The 19,117-nt window shown below is 41.0% G+C and overlaps 1 protein-coding gene across 2 annotated transcripts in view; it reads left to right on the top strand.

Moving 5' to 3' along the window:
- The window catches only part of si:dkey-34e4.1 (carboxyl-terminal PDZ ligand of neuronal nitric oxide synthase protein), a 47,215-nt gene that overhangs the window by 7,523 nt on the left and 20,575 nt on the right, over positions 1-19,117 (top strand). For both annotated transcript variants that reach the window (XR_004660013.1, XM_034897239.1), the window contains exons 3-6: positions 15,081-15,173; positions 15,377-15,435; positions 16,866-16,974; positions 17,770-17,911. Coding sequence is in view for 1 of the 2 variants with exons in the window: in XM_034897239.1 (XP_034753130.1) it covers positions 15,081-15,173; positions 15,377-15,435; positions 16,866-16,974; positions 17,770-17,911 (403 nt within the window). In the remaining variant the exon portion in view is untranslated. The remainder of the gene's footprint in view (positions 1-15,080; positions 15,174-15,376; positions 15,436-16,865; positions 16,975-17,769; positions 17,912-19,117) is intronic.

Below are 19,117 nucleotides of genomic sequence, written 5' to 3'. Positions count from 1 at the left end.
AGATGTACAAGAGCATAGTGGGTGACCTATATGTGTACTGGATTAGACATGATTTCAGCTTTGAAAGGGTGCAGTTACCCTTTGTTTATCCAAACTCCCAGAAAAAGGGGGTCCCATTCTTCTTGATTAACAGTCTTTTGAAAAGTATACTGCTGCATGATCTGCTCTGTTAAAACTCAGTCACCACAGAAAGTGGCACAGTGATATTCATCCAGGCGTGGGTTTAGAAGATTGGTGACAGAGTGATTACTCACAATTTCCACCAACTGTGGAACGGCTGTGGATCCGCTCCGGAACGGCGGCGGAGTCAATAGATTTCCATTAAAGTCAATGTGTGTATTTTCGCTGACTGTGGAACGGCTGTGTTCCGACTCCGTCCCAGCTCCAGCATCAGCAGCCCTTCAGAGCAGATACGCTGAGATTCACAGGGCAGATTGTGCGGGACAGGAAGTCGAGCACAGAAACTAAATAGAACATCCAGTTAATTTTCAATATAAAACACACCATGCTCACGGCAGATCATATTTCCCTGCACTACATCTTGAAATCGTCATCACGGGCGGAGACAGGCCTGAAGACTACAGGTCAGAGGTTTTGTGGTTTTGTTTATAGAGTCTATATCTTGTTATATCGCGTGATCATACGTGAATTCGTTCTGTTGGTGGAAATCAGTGTAACTGAAAGCTCAGCTATACAGGACACACAGTTTATTTGGAAGGTCTATCACCTGTCTGCAAACCATTTCTTTTTTGGAGCATTTTATACCCAACGGGGAGGTTAAATAAAAGTGAATCATGCAAGACTGTTAAGAAGCTACAAAACCATCCTCTGCTGCCTTTAAAGGTTAGCACTGTCAAGACAACTTTCTATATGTCAATGGCGCAAATTCACAGTTCAAAGTTCACAGAAGTTGACATGAATAAGCCATGCACACTACTTTGTCCCCATGTAGGCCTGCACGATTTGGGGAAAAATAGGAATCAAAATTTTTTAGTTTGGAATTGATATCACGATTCTCTGCCACGATTTATTTCTCACAAAAAGTGATGTTTATTACACACATGAACTGTGACAAAACAAATTGGCAGCACCAAAGAGATTTTTTTTGGCACCTATAGCACATTGTACATCACCACAAGCCTGTGAACATAGAGGCCTTAATGAAGAGAGGGGAGAGCATTGCAGCGCTTGGGAGCACTTTAAAATCTATTTTACACAGTCTATGTTTGAAACTCGCAGAAGAAAGTGGTTGCGTGTATGATGCCGTCGGCTCGTAAAATTCAAAGAGATTCATAGTCATTATAAAAAATGGAAGTTTTTTAAATATGAAGATTGCGGTTTTATAACGATTAATCGTGCAGGCCTATCCCCATGAGCGAATGCAATGATTGCAGCTGTTCGGTTGAAAGGAACAGATTTCTACAAAAACATTTGCCGTTGAACACTGGTGGGAACAAGCGCTTTCTTGTTACTTTGCTGTAAAACTGGATTTTATATTTTAAAAAGGGCATGTGGTCATTTGAATAACTGTACACTTCACTTAGTGTTTGATTACGTATATACACAGCATGTACATATTTTTGCTGGATTTTACACTTTTTTGACATCGATGTGTGGGTTGGATAAATATAGGCTACTGGAGGGACAGCAGGTCTTTGCTCACATGGATGGACAGACAGGTGGTGAATGGTCTCTGCTTCCAGCATCATGTTGCACGCATACACAAATACACAAACTTCTGCTTTCATCATCTACCCTAAGGCAATGACGTGTCAGTAACTGCCACAATTAGTCAAGTCTTTTATACTCTGTTCTCCCCACGCTCTCCTAAATCAAGCCCCATGTTAAAGAAAAGTCCTTTCAAAAGCCATAAACTCAATCCTGCTGCAGAGCCTAAGGGCACATTGTCTGTCTTCATAAAACATTCCCTGCCCATTGCTCTCTGGACCCTTAGCACGCAAAGTTGGGGTGGTTGTGTTTTTTTGTTTCTCTGTATGTATTGGATACCTGAATATAGTGTGTTGTTTGCAACACAGATTCCTAGATCTGAACATCCTCATTTATAAAAAAAAACAAAAAACACAAATGTTAATGGACTTATATGACTCATTCCCTTTGACTAAAACGTCAGTCAGAACCATAAAATTCAAATTTCACACGGACTGATCAGTAATGGAATGTTTTTCAGTGTATTTTTACTCTATTTGGAGGTATTGCAATATGTTAGCAAGTCCAGGCTTATAGTTACATCATAGTGTAATGGTCTTGAGGAGCTCCTACTGTATGAACAGTCATCTGTTACTTCCTGCTGCAGATTCCTCAGTACAGACACAACTTAAGTCAACAGACCAGGAACTGGACATGTGTGTGGATGTACTGGGAGGGTATTGTTTGTGTTTGGGTGTGCACCTGTAAACTGTAATCATGTCAGTGCAATTTCATCAGTATGCTCCTGTGTCCTTGGGTTTGCACAGAATAATGTATGAGAGTTGGGAAGGCAACCCCTCCCCACCCCTACTACGCCTCAATATCCTGTCCATAAATACTAGAAACAGGATTGGTGACAAAGCTCAGCCCTGGTGGAGGCCAACCCTCACCTGAACGAGTCCGACTTACTGCCAAGAACCCGGACACAGTTCTCGCTTTGGTCATACAGAGATTGGATGGCCCTGAGACGGGACCATGGCGTCATGACAGAAAGAACAAGATCCAGGGTACGAGCGGCCAAAATAGGTTTCCTTAGGGAGGTGGTGGCGTCTCCCTTAGAGACAGGGTGAGACGCACAGTCATCCGGGAGGAGCTCTGAGTAGAGCCGCTGCTCCTTTGCGTCTGAAGGTGCCAGTTAAGGTAGTTCGGGCATCTGGTAAGGATGCCCCCTGGGCGCGTCCAGCTGGGAGGAGGCCTCGGGGAAGACCCGGGACTAGGTGGAGGGATTATATCTCCAACCTGGCTTGAGAACGCCTCAGGATCCCCCAGTTGGAGCTGGTTAATGTGGCTCGGGAAAGAAAAGTTTGGGGTCCCCTGCTGGAGCTTCACTGTTCCTAAGAACAGCCTCACATAGCTGCTAGTACGGTTGTAGACTCTTCTGTCTTTTGTAATAAAAGAGGAGCTCTGTTCCTCGCTGCAAGAAGTGTCTATATTTGGTCAAAGTAATTATCTGGTCTGTAAATTTACAGACCTGATCGTCCCAACAAAACATTTAGATTTAACCTCAATTAAAATTTCAAATGCATGATGAATGGTACTGTTAAGCTCTTGCTCCCTCCCTCTATTGTTCTGATCTGAATCAGATCTAAATTAATCACACAAATATATCACCACTCCTCAAGTCTCCCTGGCAACCAGTTCTGCTGCCTTCAGGTTTAAGATGGGCTCAAAGTTTTGTGTGGATAGAGAAACTAACCCTGTTCAATTTGTCATGTGTGATGACAGTTGCAGAGGAGAAGCATACAGAACCATCCCTATTTTGTCAGGATTCAGTTTTGCAAAGCACACAAAGGTTAAAGTACTCTTTATACATATTCATACATATATGAATTCTATATCTATCAGAAACTCATTCCCCATATTACTTAAAATAAGCGAGTCAGGTTTGCAAGTTGTGCTTCTCTGCCTGGAAGCATTCTTCTTAGCATGAGTAGGCAGATAAACTAGGCCTATTGTATTATGGTTAAAGTTTGTTTGGTAATGATTGAGATATGCGCTGCAGGCTTTTGAGCTGGCAGATAGGCTGCCCTACTTCTAAATGTTATTTGGAGTTGTGTGTGTGTGTGTGTGTGTGTGTGTGTGTGTGTGTGTGTATTTGTGTGTGTCTGTGTAGGCATTCATTTCCCTTCTATCATCTTGTTCCAGCGTGCTACATAGAAAGCCTCAAGGTCTCCACTGCTCAGCCTCCTCCTTATCATCCCACCCAATTCTCTTTTTAATTTACTACATTCATCTTGCTGTCATTGTAGCTGCATTTATTGTGCATTCTCCTGCTCTTGTCTGAAGTCTGTGATGGTTTAAACATGCTGTGAGGATTTAAAAAGTCAAAACTCAAGGTAGCATTAAATGTCTACAGACTTCCTGCTGAAGTCAACACCTCCATTAGGGCTGCACGATATATGGTTGTTTTATCGTCATCGTGATATCAACTGGCGCATAAAACATCGCAAAAGGCTGCAACATATTGGGACGGATGTTTTGAGTTAGTTGAAAGAAGATGTCAGTAGAAAACTGTGGAGCCTTTTTCTTCAGTGGTCAATTCGTTCAATAAAAGAATTTTGGAAACTATTTCCTTTCATTTGTTTTAAATCCAACAACCAATTTGTTGTGTTTAAGCAGAATGCTGAAAGCAGCAAAACTGACTAAACTATAATGTCTGTTTATTTACAGCAAGTAATGTCATTATTGCATTATTAAATGTTACTGCATATTTTACACATATCGTGGAGCCCTAACCTCCATTAAACTCCACTCCATACACTTTATGAACCAACATGATGTTTTCCATTTGGAGGCTCAGTAAAAGCACTGAGGAGAACAACTCTAACAAACGTTAAAAAATGCAGTATCATGTAATGCAATTTTGTACTTGCCACTGGTTGCCTGGCAACCTTAGGGTAACAACAAGACTCCAGGAAGTTAAAGCGCCTAGCCAAGAAATAGTCTGGCTTTGTATGGGGGGGGGGGAGCAAAATAAGCCTATTTCCTAATATGTCACACTATCCCTTTAAGTCTTTGTCTAACTTATAATGTTTTTCATAAATAAAGGACACTATACAGAACTAATGGAAATGTAATCAACTCTGTCTAACAGACCTATCTATCCAATCCTAGAAAGTCTTTGGGGGACTCTGTATGGATATCTAATATGTTTTGGAAATGTTTTATGAATTAATGTACAGTAATGTATACTGTATTTATGATACATTGTTTAATATATAACATATTCTGATAAACATATTGGTGTCTGTTACAAGGTTTACAGTTGGGGATGCAATGGGTGCTCCCTCTTGTTCTCGAATTGGATAAATGATGTGTGTAAACTTCTGCTGCTCACCCTAAAGACTCCAAACTGCCTTACCACTGCCATCCACACAGCCACTAACAAGATAACGTATTCTCTGCAGTCCAAATGACAGGGCTAATGTGACTGTCACTCAGATTAACAACATCTCGGTCTCGCAGAGGACCATATCTCTGCCTGTCGAACTCTGTCCATTCATTCATGTCTGTCGCTTAGGCAGCATAGGCTTGTCAATCAAAGCTGTATTTTCAGTTGTTGATCGAACAGAAAAGGAATAATGCTGTGCAACTTACTTTAGTATAGTTTATATAACACACTGTTCTGCAGTGAAAGTTTGAGAAACTGTTTTGGTGCATTCATTGTTATTTCCACTTGTATCAGCCCATCAGGGCAGAAAACTGAATGGATAATGAGGGAGTAGACAGCCCATAAGCCTTCTAATCATATGCACTGGAGGCATTAGCATATTTTTGGAGCAGAATTTCAATTTCCCAAACTCTGTATTATTTCATGTTTTCTTGTGCTGCCTTTGAACAATTGGATCCCCAATTGGATTTCATTATAATCTTTGCCTTTGACTGGTCTGGCTTCTCACTTTCTGTGTCTGTTTGCAGGTTATGATGAAGCCTGCGCTCCTCAGATCTTTTTCTTATCTTTCTGTCTGGTTGTCTCTGTCTCCCCTTGCCATCAGCTGCTAGGTACATCAAACAACTACAATGCAAGTGTGTTCTAACTTCCCGACATTGTCCTTGCTAAAAGTATTACTGAACTGACCTCTACAATGGATATGAGACAAGGATCTTTTACCAAACCACTGTTACTTTTGAATGGTATTACACCAGCCAAACCATGCCTCTAATCCCTGAGTGTTGTTTTGGGTTGATATTACATAGATAGCACAGTGACCATCCTGGTTATCACACTAGACTGAACACTGCTCATCTCCAATAAGTCCTTTGATTCTGCATGAAAGACATTCCGTTCTTTTGATCCATTTGATTGCCTCTAATCTGCTGCAGAGCATTACTGATGGGGAATCCCAGTGCCTTAATGTTAGTGTTTTCATTTGGTGGCCCTCTGACTTTGCCATGTTTTTTTCAGTATTTTGTGAATTGTACCATGATTTAAGCACTTCTCTCTCAGGTGTGAATTCATACTTACCTTAACAGGTGGAAGGAAGCAGTCAGGGAGAGGGAAACAAAGTTCAGGCAACAGTAAGCAGAGTTGAGCTGATCATGCATCAGTGCCATGTGGTTGCACATTTTGCCAAACCTTCAGACCTGTCTCCTCAGACACAGATTAAAACAACAATGATTGAGCTTTATGAAATCTCTCACACACTCTAAAAGCCTCTTGTTTGCATGTAAGGCACAGATGGCGCCAACGAAGCCCATCCCCCCCCACCCCACACCCCCATAAAAAACAAAAACACATGTGTTTACATGTGATTATTCAGGCATTTGCCTTTGACCACAAACCTCTACCATTGTTTTATTATATGGTTTTGATCTTTGTTCCCCAGAGTTCAAGGTGACACCTGTTAAATGTGTTGTTTTGCATGACCAACAATCCAAAACCTGAAAAATATTCTGTCTAGAATGACATAAAACAAAAAAACAGTTGATCTTCTCATTTATTAACTAGTGACATTATATCAAACAAGCCCTTAAACATGTCTCTATTCAATACCCTCAGAGTGGAGAATGTGTTGTTTCCCTAAAGAGAGGTGTAACTGTCTTTACAGTGTGTGGATATAGATTGGTGACGGTTGCCCCCCTGCACTGGGTGCTAAGGGGAATTTAGGGCTTGTGATCTGACAGCATTCGTCCCAGTAATCCTATTACTCTGACGGCTGCTTTGCCAGACTACTGCAATGGACGGATTCACACTCAGCATCTCAGTATCACCGCGGCACCAATCTTAATCTCTTGCTGCAGGATACTCTGTTTCCCCAGTACCTTAAACAGAACAACACTGATGAAACAATGAACTAAATACTCACAATAACACACACATATTTCAAGTCCACAGAACAAATGCAAAAATAATCATAATATAATGATAATCACAGCACATATGAGATATTAGAATAAGTATAATCCACAGAGCTACAAACCCTAAATCAATATGTGCTCATTTTATGTGAGTGTCTGGTTTTAAAGCTTCCCTCCAGACACATCTTAGGATGCATAAGGTCCTGATGTGTTTTTTTTCCACGTAAAAAAATATCAATTAACACGTTTTCATCATAAAATTACATTGACTCCTCCCACTTTTAAAAATCCAGGGTTTATGAATATCCAAATATGTATTGTTTCAGAGATTAACTACTAGACACAAGATGTCTCCTACTATTCTGAAAAGTCCATTCTCAATCTGGGCACTGGAAGCCTCAAGTTGCATTCTGGACATCATGACTTCGTGTAAACATACACGCCAACTTTCTTAAGCCAAGTGACGTGTTCTCTGTACGCATTTTGAGCTATCCGCGTGTTTGTAGTTAAAGAAGAACAAGGTTGGCTTTTGTAAAACAATTAGGAATCGTGACACGCGGGACACAATCTCCAGAGTCCTGGGTGAAAGTCCTGTCTTTTACCCATCCACCACTCCAATCAACCTCGCTATGGGATTTTTGCCTTTCATACTCGCTACGTTGTAAATTCACACGCTATCACAAGGTTATGTAAGTCACTGAAAGCCAACTTACGTTGATAAACATGCTAAAAAGCGAGTATGCGTCTTGAAAAGATGCCAATAATGGAATACGAATTGGCGTGTCCTACATATGCCATTTCATGAGATCAGTCTGTACTGGACCATGACCGTCTTTCCATCAACTTGTGATGTCACAAATGATGCTTGTATGTACACGTCTTGAACTCAGATTTAAAGTTGCAGAGAGACTTTCCCTCTTTAGCAGATAAATATGAAAACAACGTAATGTCAAACTCCGCACCTATCCGCTATTCTGCATTGTGAAGGTCACTCATCCAACTGAAGTAGCAATAGTGCTGTCCAAACAAAATGTTCTTATTTTCCAGTTCTATAAGAAAACCTCAAGCTATCAGTCATTGTGTTATTGTGTATTTCACTCCCATTTCTTTCATATTAGTGGAGTCACTTGTGAGTTTGACTCAGATTTGCATTTACAGGAGACACTGCCAATGTCTCTTAATGTAAGAACTTGGAAGAGGATTAAGATTACGTTTTCTGTGTCACTACACATGCAGATGTAGTATTGCTTTTTCATAGTCTTTGTGGACGTTTGGACATGTCTGCTTGATTCCCCTTTTCTTAAAACATGCCAATGCTCATCTGAGTTCTTATTTCTGAAACACAGATGAGATTAAAACCATTTTACATCACTTTAGATTTGGGATAGGAAATAATGTGAATAATTACCTTCATACTATAAGTAAATCTATTTATTGTGGTGTTGTGGATGTATGGACTTAGCGTTTCTCCGTGTGCACTTCCACCCGTATCTCATTGAGGGCGAGAGTGTTTGGCATACTCAGGTTGGCCCTTTGTATTTCCTCCACGTCCCATGTGACTAACCCTCAGTATCCGCCGTCAGCACTCTAGGGCTGGCCTGTCCTTTCACTGTGCCTGTCAAGGAGTCACTCAGGCGTGGGGCCATTCTCACTGCAAGGGCGCCGGCACTCAAGGAGTGCCTGCCTGGGCCCGCACTGGGACTTATCTGCTTCCTCTGACAAGCCTGCTTCAAGTGTAGTTGATTCCTCTCCAAAGGTACGAGCTGACTCATCCATCATCATGTTTACTGTTTTTGTCCGGGGCGGCTTTTCGTTCTGACCTTTCTTGTATAAAAGATAACCAATTAAGCATACCGCATTGGTTTGTAGTAATGGCTACCCAGAGTTGGAGGGCCTTGATTCTTTTCCTTTCCTGCTTTCTTCTAGATGTATTAACACAGGACCACAGAGTTGATCAATTCTGTCTCTTAGCCTCTATAAACACACTTTTGCAGTGTAAGTAATGAAGTCATTTATCTGTAGAAGTCACAGCTGTAGCTCCCAGATGGAGCGGGTGCAGTGTCGGTGCCAGATCTGGTGGCTTGACTGTCTTTCAGAGCTGTGTCACTAAAATCAACAATAAAACATACTGAAAAGACAAAAAAATGACAAGAAAACAAAACCCTTCCATCAGAACGGTTCCAATCTACTTGAAAAACAAAGTTCATATCACAACAAAGCCTCAGGTCTTCAATGCCTTTGCAGTAAAATCCAGCCTTGTGTGTAACCCCGCTGTCATGGAGAAGCCCCTGTTAAGCAGCCCTTTAAGCTGACTGTTTCCTGTTAGCACCATCTCTCCCACAGGACCAGACTGCTGCTGCTACTCACTGGAGGCTGCCAACAGACCGGAGCCCAGGACTCTAATCCATAATACGTGCACTCAGGTGGAAACCACTCACGTAGGCACAGACAGGCACAGACAGGCACCAGGAAGCATCCAAATGCAGGCATTTTTAAAATGTTGTCTGCCTATCTAGCTCTTGTATATTTAGTCTTTCTTTCACATAACACTGCCAGCGTGCACAAACACAAACTCCCGTCCATTTCTGGCCTAAGCCAAGGTCGTCGTCCGTGGCGACTGTCAAGGTAATTGCTCACTTATCACAGTCCTGCTGACTAATGATGAGACGTGCCAGTTCACGCCGGAGGTTTGGGCCTCAACGGCATCATGGGAGTCACTCCGTCCTCCCAGTTTGGCTTTGAGGCTGAGAGGCCTGTCTGAAAATATATAAGGAGAGAGACTAGTTTAGCAGCACCGATTAAAGCTCCAACTCTTTGTTTAAGTAATGGGACAGTTTAAGAAGCAGCTGCTTGATTGCCAAAACATGTGATTTCTTTCTCAGGTTAATTAGCGCTCTCAGTTGGAGTTTCACATAAAATAAACGCAAATTTATTACAAATAGTTTCCCGCTACTTTGATTTCCAAAAAACCTTTTTTCCGGTTTCAGGCGGTTGGGCAGCTGTTGCGTTTCTCAGCTCCCAACAGTCATTTCTTTGTGTACTGAATGGGGGGGAAAGCAGTGAAATTCCTTGGAACTCCCCAAATTCTGGGAATTGTAATGACGGGGTTGCTAGGTTACAATCTATAGGCCCTATTGTGAACTCCTGTATGGATTCAACGGTACTACAGGGAGCATCAATGACCCACAATGCACCGACATTCCACTGCTTTTCAGGCTCACGGAAGGGGAGTGGGGGTTGCCTGTGATTTCTTATTCCATGATTAAAATCCTACTCATTTATTCACTCAAAAAACCTTTCCTTTCAAATAACCAAATAACATTACCTGAAGGAATCAGTGGCCTCTCATTAAGAAGTTGCTGACAGATATTTTTGGAGCCAGGAAGGAATACATTTTCTTCTTTTTAATTTCTTTATTTATTTTTAAAGTATCTGCCCTACAAATACTTCACCTTCTCCTAGACCTTCTGACTATCTAGAAAAGAGGACGTGAACACTGAAGTTCATTAGAGTCCCTCTTGTCCTCTTGGCTGTCCTCTACAGTTTGCTCCGAGACTCGAGACTCCTTATCACTTGTGGTGTGTGGACAAGGTTAGATCTAGATCTGTAGCTTAGGATCATGAGTTCCACATTTTTTTGTGTGTGAGGCTTGATTAGTTGTCCAAGACCAACTACTCATAACCATACTTATCAAGTACACTGAAAGTGGGTTATAATAGTTAAGATTTAGGGTAAAGTTTTCCTCCCAATGCTAACAAAACATCACCCTTTACACTGGAAAGAATAGTTTAACATTTAGGGAAATGTTGGCTAATACATGTGGACAGAATCTGTAGTAGATGTAAAATAAATTCAAATAAGCTGCTCTGAAAATCCCACAGAATTCCATTGTCTTGGCTTGCTCAGATATAAGTAATAATAAGTGAGTGTCCACTGGTCTTCTTTGGTTTGGTCTTCTCAAATGTTAGTCTCTGTTTTAAAGGAGATAACTCCAAATTTATAACACTGGGATCTCAAATTTGACTGAGAGCCAGCTCCTCATTTTGGGCACATAGCACCAACAGCCATCACTATTCTGTCTGACACTTTCATAATAGATTCCAGAGAGGATCGCTGGCTCAAATTTGTTACGCTGTCTAAGAAGACCGATGAGTCAGACGTCTTAAATGCACATATCCAGACTGAAAGATTTGAAAGAAATGCTCTCACTCTTGAGCTTGAACATTGCTGTAGCACTCTAGTGCTCACAGTCAGCACTAGATGGAGGTTTTAAGGTTTTAAGACCAATCTTTCTTTGAATTGTGCATATTAGAACCTAAAGCCCATTTCCTTTGCTTGCTTGTTAAATCCACATATTAGTCATACACTTTTCATTACAACTCGTGTGCTTGTGTTATACCTTCTTAAATGTCTCAAAGATAATTCAGAAAGTTCCGAATTTGGAACAGCGGACTAAACTAAACTCAGCTCTTCTTTGGAATGCTTATCCTTTGCTGCTGAAAAGTTTTCTGAAGGCTTCAGGGAACTTGTGTTATGAACTTTTTAAGTGTTTGTTCCACAACAACCGCAACAATGCAAGTGCATTAAAAGCTTGAATATTTCAAAACACTTGGCACTTAAGCAAAGAAAAGATAAAATTTTTATACTTTGAATGAAGTTGCAAAATCCCAATTTGCTTCACCAGAATGCCGGCATGAACTGTGAATTATGAAAGAGCTGTGTGTGTTGTGACACTGATGTGCTAGTAGAGAAAGTAAGTAGTGTGTAGTTCATCTGTGTATGGAAAGTGTAACAGTACAGTAAATGGATGATTAACATTACATACACTGGTCTGTTTAGTTTTAAGGTAAAAAATAGTTCAAATTTATTAGGTGAAGGTAAAGGAAGGAACAAGCTTTTCTCTATTTTTACCGGTCGATCTGAAGTGTAAAGAGAAAAAGGTATTTTTATTTCCTTGAGGCATTTTAACTATTTTACTAATTGCCTTGTTAAGTGATGCATTCAGTTATGTTTTCTGTCTTGTTTGCTAACCTTTTGTCATTTCTCTGCCAGTTTTGGCAGATTGATTCAAGGAAATTAACTTGTGCTAAATCATCTTTCTTTAAATTTCCTCATCTCATTTTTTGTCCCAGAGCAAATACTGTATTCTCATTGTCAGGGGATTTCACCCCGGGTTCATAAGCATAATGCAGTAGAGATAAATGGAATCCAGCACCTGGTTTTTGGTTTCCCACTTTCCTTTCATCTCACCGCCATACCACTTCAGTCTGCGGCGTTAGCATTTCTCCATCCCACCAAAAGCCCGGCTATGGTCTCTCTCTGTCTCTGTGGGGTGTTTCCTCCTCTCCCTCTCTGAACCGTTTCTCCATTTAATCAGCTCTCCCAGGACTCAGCTCTGCATAATTAGAGAGTGGAACTTTAATCACCATGGATCCAGGGCGGTGGAGAGCAGGGCATTTCAAATAGACACACACAAGCAGGAAATAGGCATGAAAGAAAGTATGGAAATGTAGAAACAGATGTGACACAAAATGTTGTCAATGCAAATCAGGGCATTTGTTATCAGCCTGTTAAAAACATTCACACAGACAGTAAGGACATATCTAAGGTTCTCACACACAAAGAAATCTCATAATAAGGTCTCGGATTGCTCATAATGTCTAGCTAATTGTTCCCTGGCAGCATTGTGTAGCTGGATTAAAAGGGAACAGCTGTCTCCTCACCTCCACTCCTACTGTCTCCCCCTATCTGATCTCATCTATTTTTCCATCTTCTCACCCTTGCCTTGTTTCCAGACTGGCGTTCATTTTAACTCTCCTTTTTGAACAACATGACATCATCTCTCCACTTTACATATTGATCTGGCTAAAGACCATTCACCTTTGCTGTATATTAACATTTTGGCAGGCTGTGGTAGACAACAAACTGGATATGTAATGTTTTCTGAGAAACTGCCAGGTCCAATTAGAAGTTGGCAGTGTATTTTGTCCTAAGCACATAAAAAAAAAGAAAAAAAACACTTGTCCAAGATTTTACTGTTCACTTAGATTTGTGTTCCCTGAACACAAGATGATTTTAAAGTAAGAGATCATTTGGAATTTGGCCCAGTGACTTTTAGGTTATTTTTGTGCAAAACATAACAGAGACATTTGGAAATGAAATCAAACTTTAAAGCGGCTATAGTAGGTATTTTTGCAATATCAAAGAAGATCAATACCAGTCTCACAGCTGTATGAAGCTACAGCCAGGAGACCATTGGCTTATTGCAAAGACTGGCAGCAGGAGGAAATGGCTAGCCTGGCTTTGACATCTGGGTTATTAGTGAGCTTCAGAGGTGCTGGCAGGAGGATTTGTTTTACCTTTAGACTGCGCCAGGCTAGCTCAGTCTTCTCATTAAATTCTCTGCAAGAAAACAAATGAGCTTCTTTTCCAGACTGCCAAACCATTCTATTTATTTATTTGACCTCCCCATTGCTTCCATTTGTGACCTTGTATAAGCCACTGTATGAAACCAGATTCATGACTCAAAAGGAAAACACCGGGGCACCTGGGTAGCTCACCTGGTGGAGTGTGCGCCCCATGTGCAGGGCTCGGTCCTCGCCGCAGCGGTTGGAGGTTCATTTCCGACCTGCGGCTATTTGCTGTGTCATTCCCCCTTTCGTGTCTAAACTGTCCTATCAAATAGAGGCGTGAAATGCCAGCAACAACAAAAATCATAATATTAAAACACCAGCAGATTGTAACATGATAGATGGCTTTGGCCTGAGACCCCCCCCCCCCAGGCGGCCCAGGTGGCTTAGCTACCAAGAGTTGAACCCTGCTTTATGTTTAGAAGTGATGCTGATTTGAGTCGACAGGCCAGACTTACTAAGTTCCTCAGCAGAAAGCCTTGCCAGCTGACAGGATGAAAACATGTTAGTCGCTCAGTGCAGACACAGCTGTTGTGTACCACTCAGCAAACAGAGTGGAGGCAAGCCTGCATCCTTGGCCTTTTATTTAAATTTTGTCTAATTTAGCTGGTGTAGTTTCTGTTTTGTGCCCCTGAGAAGCAGGGACGTGGGTCAGCTGTAAGTGGCCACATGATAATTCCTTGTCCTTTCTATTTATAACATGATACTTATCAGTTATGAGACAGGGCCCTAGGAATTGTCCTGAATATTTTAGAGGATTAATCAGTTAAACTAACAACGTTTAATGCTTTTAGCTGCTATCTGTCAAAAAGCACCTGCATTGGTTGTTTGAAATATTAGTTCTTATTACAGTCAGGGTGAAGTTAGGGCAATCTGTCTCTTTTACCCAAGTGTCCTTTCTCTCTTCACTGGCTGCAGAGAAGGTTTTTTTAGTCTGCTTGTCTACCATGATTCAACAGACTTTATAAGGACTCCTATTGTGAGCTGCCAAACTAATAAAAGATGCTGATATATTAGAGTGCACTCCAGGTCATGTTTTAATGCTGACAGATTGATTCCAATTATGCCCTTAATTTTGTGAGCTTGCCAACTGTGCAGCAGGACATACACTTTCACTTTGGGGTGGCAGTAGCTCGGTCCAGAGGTCCACACTTGGCTTGGGAACTGGGGGGTCGCCGGTTTATGTCCTGTGTGGACCAAGTACGGAACTGGAGAGGTGCCAGTTCACCTTCTAGTTACTGCCAAGGTGCCCTTGAGAGTGGCACCCAACCCCCAACTGCTCAGGGCGCCTTTAAATGGGCAGCTAACTCACTGACATTTGAGAGAGAGAGAGAATGTAGTCAACGGAGTGTCAGATTAATCAATAATTGATTAATTAATCTAGTTACAGCAGGTAAAGTAAATGTTTTTCAATCCTCTTGACTGATTTATCATGTGTTTCTGTTCAGTTATGTGTGATCAGCTGCAATCACATCTTCTATGCAACCATCTAACCTACAGTATGAAAGATGAATTTATTGCCATACAGTTTTAAAACTGTGCTGCCTGTTCAAATCATATCATATGATAAATCATAATCATATGTTTTTGAATATGTTTTGATACTGTACATATCTATACTTATTTGATACTATTCTGATGATACTATTCTGTTTTTTTTCTTAGTATGAATTCAAGGCCAAGAACATCAAGAAGAAGAAAGTCAGCATTGTGGTGTCCGTTGACGGGGTCAAGGTGATGCTGAGGAAGAAACAGAAGGCAAGTTAATCGTGACCCACTCTAAAAGGAAAAATATATAAAAGTTTCCACTGGAAAAAAAAGACACATTTCAGCTTTAAATGAGACGTAAAAATGGCAATTTGTATCTATCTTTATTAGTAATAATAAATGAATAACTTCTTCGGACATGCTTTATCAGGGATGCTTTGACGCTTAATCACAATCATCTGTCTCATACACAGAGGAAAGAATGGACATGGGATGAGAGCAAGATGCTGATCATGCATGATCCCATATACAGGTCAGTCACACTTCTTAATCTCTTTAATTCATTAAATATTTACATACTGTATGTAAAACAAATATTACATATTCCTGTCTTTGCCACTTCCTTTAAACACACAGGGGGTCAAACTGCCGGATGTGCAGTGCAATCTATTCTTTGCACTCTGTGTTTGTGTTAGCTGTAACCAAAGTAATGGCTGTAAGCGTACGGCTCGTAAAACAAACTGTATGTCTCTCAGTGGAAATGATATCCTTCAGCTTGACCTCTGTTGATGTAGCGAGGCCCCCCACCCGCCCCATGTACTTGACCATGCAGGACTAATGTGCTTTAATGTACTGTACCGTATGTGCCCAATGCACTTACATTCATAATATAGCAGGAATGAATAATCCATAGCTTGTGCTTATAGTAGGTAGAGCATATGTTAGTCTGTATGTAATTTTTACATTCTCCTCTCAGATTATAGTAGAGTAAATAAAATGCATTCATTAGGGCCACAGAATCCCATCACTTACCTCTCTGTAGGCTCCATGGTGATGGAGCCTGTCAACCAATCATCAACACGCATGTGAAGCTGTCAGTCCCTGTTAAATTACTTACAGCAAATAAACCATAAAGTGTTAAAACAATACTGTCTATCAGGTGCTGAGAAGAGAATGAAAGTTTAGAATGGAGAGTGCAGGCAAAAACTAAAGGTCCAATTTTGGTCCTTGAAACAAGCAAGCTAATAAGGTAACCTCTTCATGGAAATGAAGAATTTTAAAGATGGAAAGGCGTTGGCAGGCACTTAAAAGTATTTGTGTGTGTGTGTGTGTGTGTGTGTGTGTGTGTGTGTGTGTGTGTGTGTGTGTGTGTGTGTGTGTGTGTGTGTGTGTGTGTGTGTGTGTGTGTGTGTGTGTGTAAATTATGTTTGAGGATCTCATTTGGCCAAGCCACATCTCATCAAGGGACCGTGTGTGTTAAATGTAATTATCCTTGCTTGTGTTTCTGTGGGTGTTTGTGCAGTGGGGATATATAGTATACTTTGTATCATGTCACTTTCAGTAGTTGATGGTCATAACTTGTTTGGCCAGTTCCCAGTGGAGTTGTTTTATAGCAGTAGAGCTGCAGATGGAGATACAGGACGGACCCTGTGCTCTGCCAGTTTACTGCAGCTTGTGCAGGAGAGAACCAGACGGGACAGCGTACTACATAAAGATCATTAGTAGTGTAGGGGCGTGTATTTATATTATTATACTGTAAACAATCTTTTTAGTCTGATGTATCTCTGCATTAGGGCAGTTCTTTCTCCCTGATTTCAATATTGGGGTTTAATATTTATTTGTCTTTAAGAGGATGTAGACTGTGGAGAAAAGGGTGGATCAACTAAAGAAAAAGAAAAATTGATTTTATATATTGAGGTTTCTACAACGTTTGTGTATTTGATTTTGGGTCATGTTTTCTAGGATTTTCTACGTGTCTCATGACTCCCAGGACTTAAAGATCTTCAGCTATATTGCAAGAGATGGTCCCAATAATTCCTTCAGATGCAATGTCTTCAAGTCAAAGAAGAAGGTACAACAAAGGTTCATTCACACAGCTCCTGACTGTAGACATGCACAGCTGATTACAAACACACTTTTCTGCAGACGTAATACATAGTGCATTTTGAGTAAGACCTTTATTTTTTTAACTGCAAAAATCTGTGTACTTATTCCTCTCACTACCTAATTTGCTGCTGTCATTGCTTTTCTGTGTCAAACTACCTGTGACTGAGGATTTTTTGCATTTTGTTATGGAATTTTGATCCTTAATTTAAGAATTAATTTCCTGATAATGTCGGCTCAGTTAATACATTTTGGCTTTGAACTTTATTTGATTTCCTGTAGCTTAGTTCATATCCTGTGGCTTGCCACTGCAGATACATAGCCTGCAGTGAATACGCACTGGGAGACAAGGATTACAACTGCATTTTTTAAAGTCAAGTATCTCTTTACCTTTTTCCAGTTTAAGCAGTTCCAATGTGTGTTGCCGCAGTTTTTGAAAGTTACTGGTGTCTTGGCTCACAGCTCTTGTAATATCAGTCAGCTGTAATGAGAATTGTTCCAAAGAAGTGATGTTGTTGGTCTCTGATCACTGGTGTTCAACTGCGTGTCAAGGATGACAGAGTGTTCATGTTGTCAGTCCATCCAAAGGCAGGTAAACACTGATTGACGCATCTCATAGCAGACAGGATGAACTCATCTGTGAAATGACTTGTATCTGGTGGCTACTGCTTTATACACTGACCTAAACACTGACCTTTTATCTGTAACCCTCCACTCCGTTCTCTCTGTTCATCTGCCTCTACCTCCTCTCTTTCCCTGGCAGACGCAGGCCATGCGTATTGTGCGCACAGTAGGTCAGGCCTTTGAAGTGTGTCATAAGCTGAGCCTGCAGCATGCTGAGCAGGATGCAGACGGTCAGGCGGATGGAGAGAGTGACAAGTCCACTGAGGAGTCCAGCAGTCATGGTGAGGCCTACCTGAAAGGGTTTACTGGTATCTGCTATGCACAGCGTTGCCTTCAAAGTAGTAGGAGTAGGGATCGACCGATATGGATGTTTTAGTGCCAATACCGATTTTTATTTTTTTAACATCAACTTTAGCCAATGACCGATACGGGCTGCCGATTTTCTTGAACCGATATTTGGAGCTGATACTGCTTGTGCTCCCAGATGCCTTCCACCCTCCTAAACAATTCATTTCGGCTGCTTGTACCCTGGATCTCGTTCTTTGGGTCATGACCCAACCTTCATGACCGTAGTTGCGGGTAGGAACAAAAATTGACCGGTAGATCAAGAGCTTGGCCTTCTGGCTCAGCTCTCTTTCCGTCACAACGGTGAGATAAATTGAATGTAATACCGCACCCACTGCGCCGACTTTCTGACCAATCTCCCGCTCCAGGGTGAGGTAGAACAAGTAAAAAGAGAGTTAAGTGTTGAAAATTCTAAAAATAATTATTTAAGCATAAATAAAATCAGTACACTAATGCACAAAGTTGCAACAAGCAAGCAGCATAATAAAGTACACACTGTAGTATACTTAAAGTATAATTAATTTTAAAAGTAACCAACTATTTACAACCTAAAAAAAGGCCATTGAAATAAAGTTCTTGATTTGTAATTTAAGATTGCCATGGTTTCAGTTTTTCTGTATAAAACAAAATGAGCATATCTAAGGCTAATATGCCGCATAATATTCAAAGACAACACAGTAGTAGGGTACTGACATAAATCAGCAGGGGAAAAAAACGGGCTGTCAGATGCAACAAATTGTTAAAGTTTCTGTTCTACACTGCATCAACGTTAAAAGGTATAAAAATTCAAGCATGTATAAAACATATCTCTCAAAGTTTTAAAAGCTCTCCTTCAGTTGGTGCAGCACTCTCATGTAATGCTGTGATGCGTGATCCCACTGAGTGAGACAGACACACACGCAGACACACACACACACTCACACACACACACACACACGTACTTCTGTTTGGTTTGAAAAACTCAACCACCGTTGAACTGGATTGTAATGATAATGACACACGTCAGCAAGAAGCTCTAGACACAAGTGAGACGTACACGGTGCACTAATGATAAACGTTAACACAAATGAATATTTAACTACGTATAAAACATATCTCTCATCATTTAAACTCTTCTTGAGTGGTGGGGGGGGGGGGGGGGG

Source organism: Etheostoma cragini, chromosome 16, assembly GCF_013103735.1.
Source record: "Etheostoma cragini isolate CJK2018 chromosome 16, CSU_Ecrag_1.0, whole genome shotgun sequence".
Classification (NCBI taxonomy): Eukaryota; Metazoa; Chordata; class Actinopteri; order Perciformes; family Percidae; genus Etheostoma; species Etheostoma cragini.
Note: the sequence above shows the minus strand (reverse complement) of the source record. Positions and strands in the feature narration are given on the sequence as shown.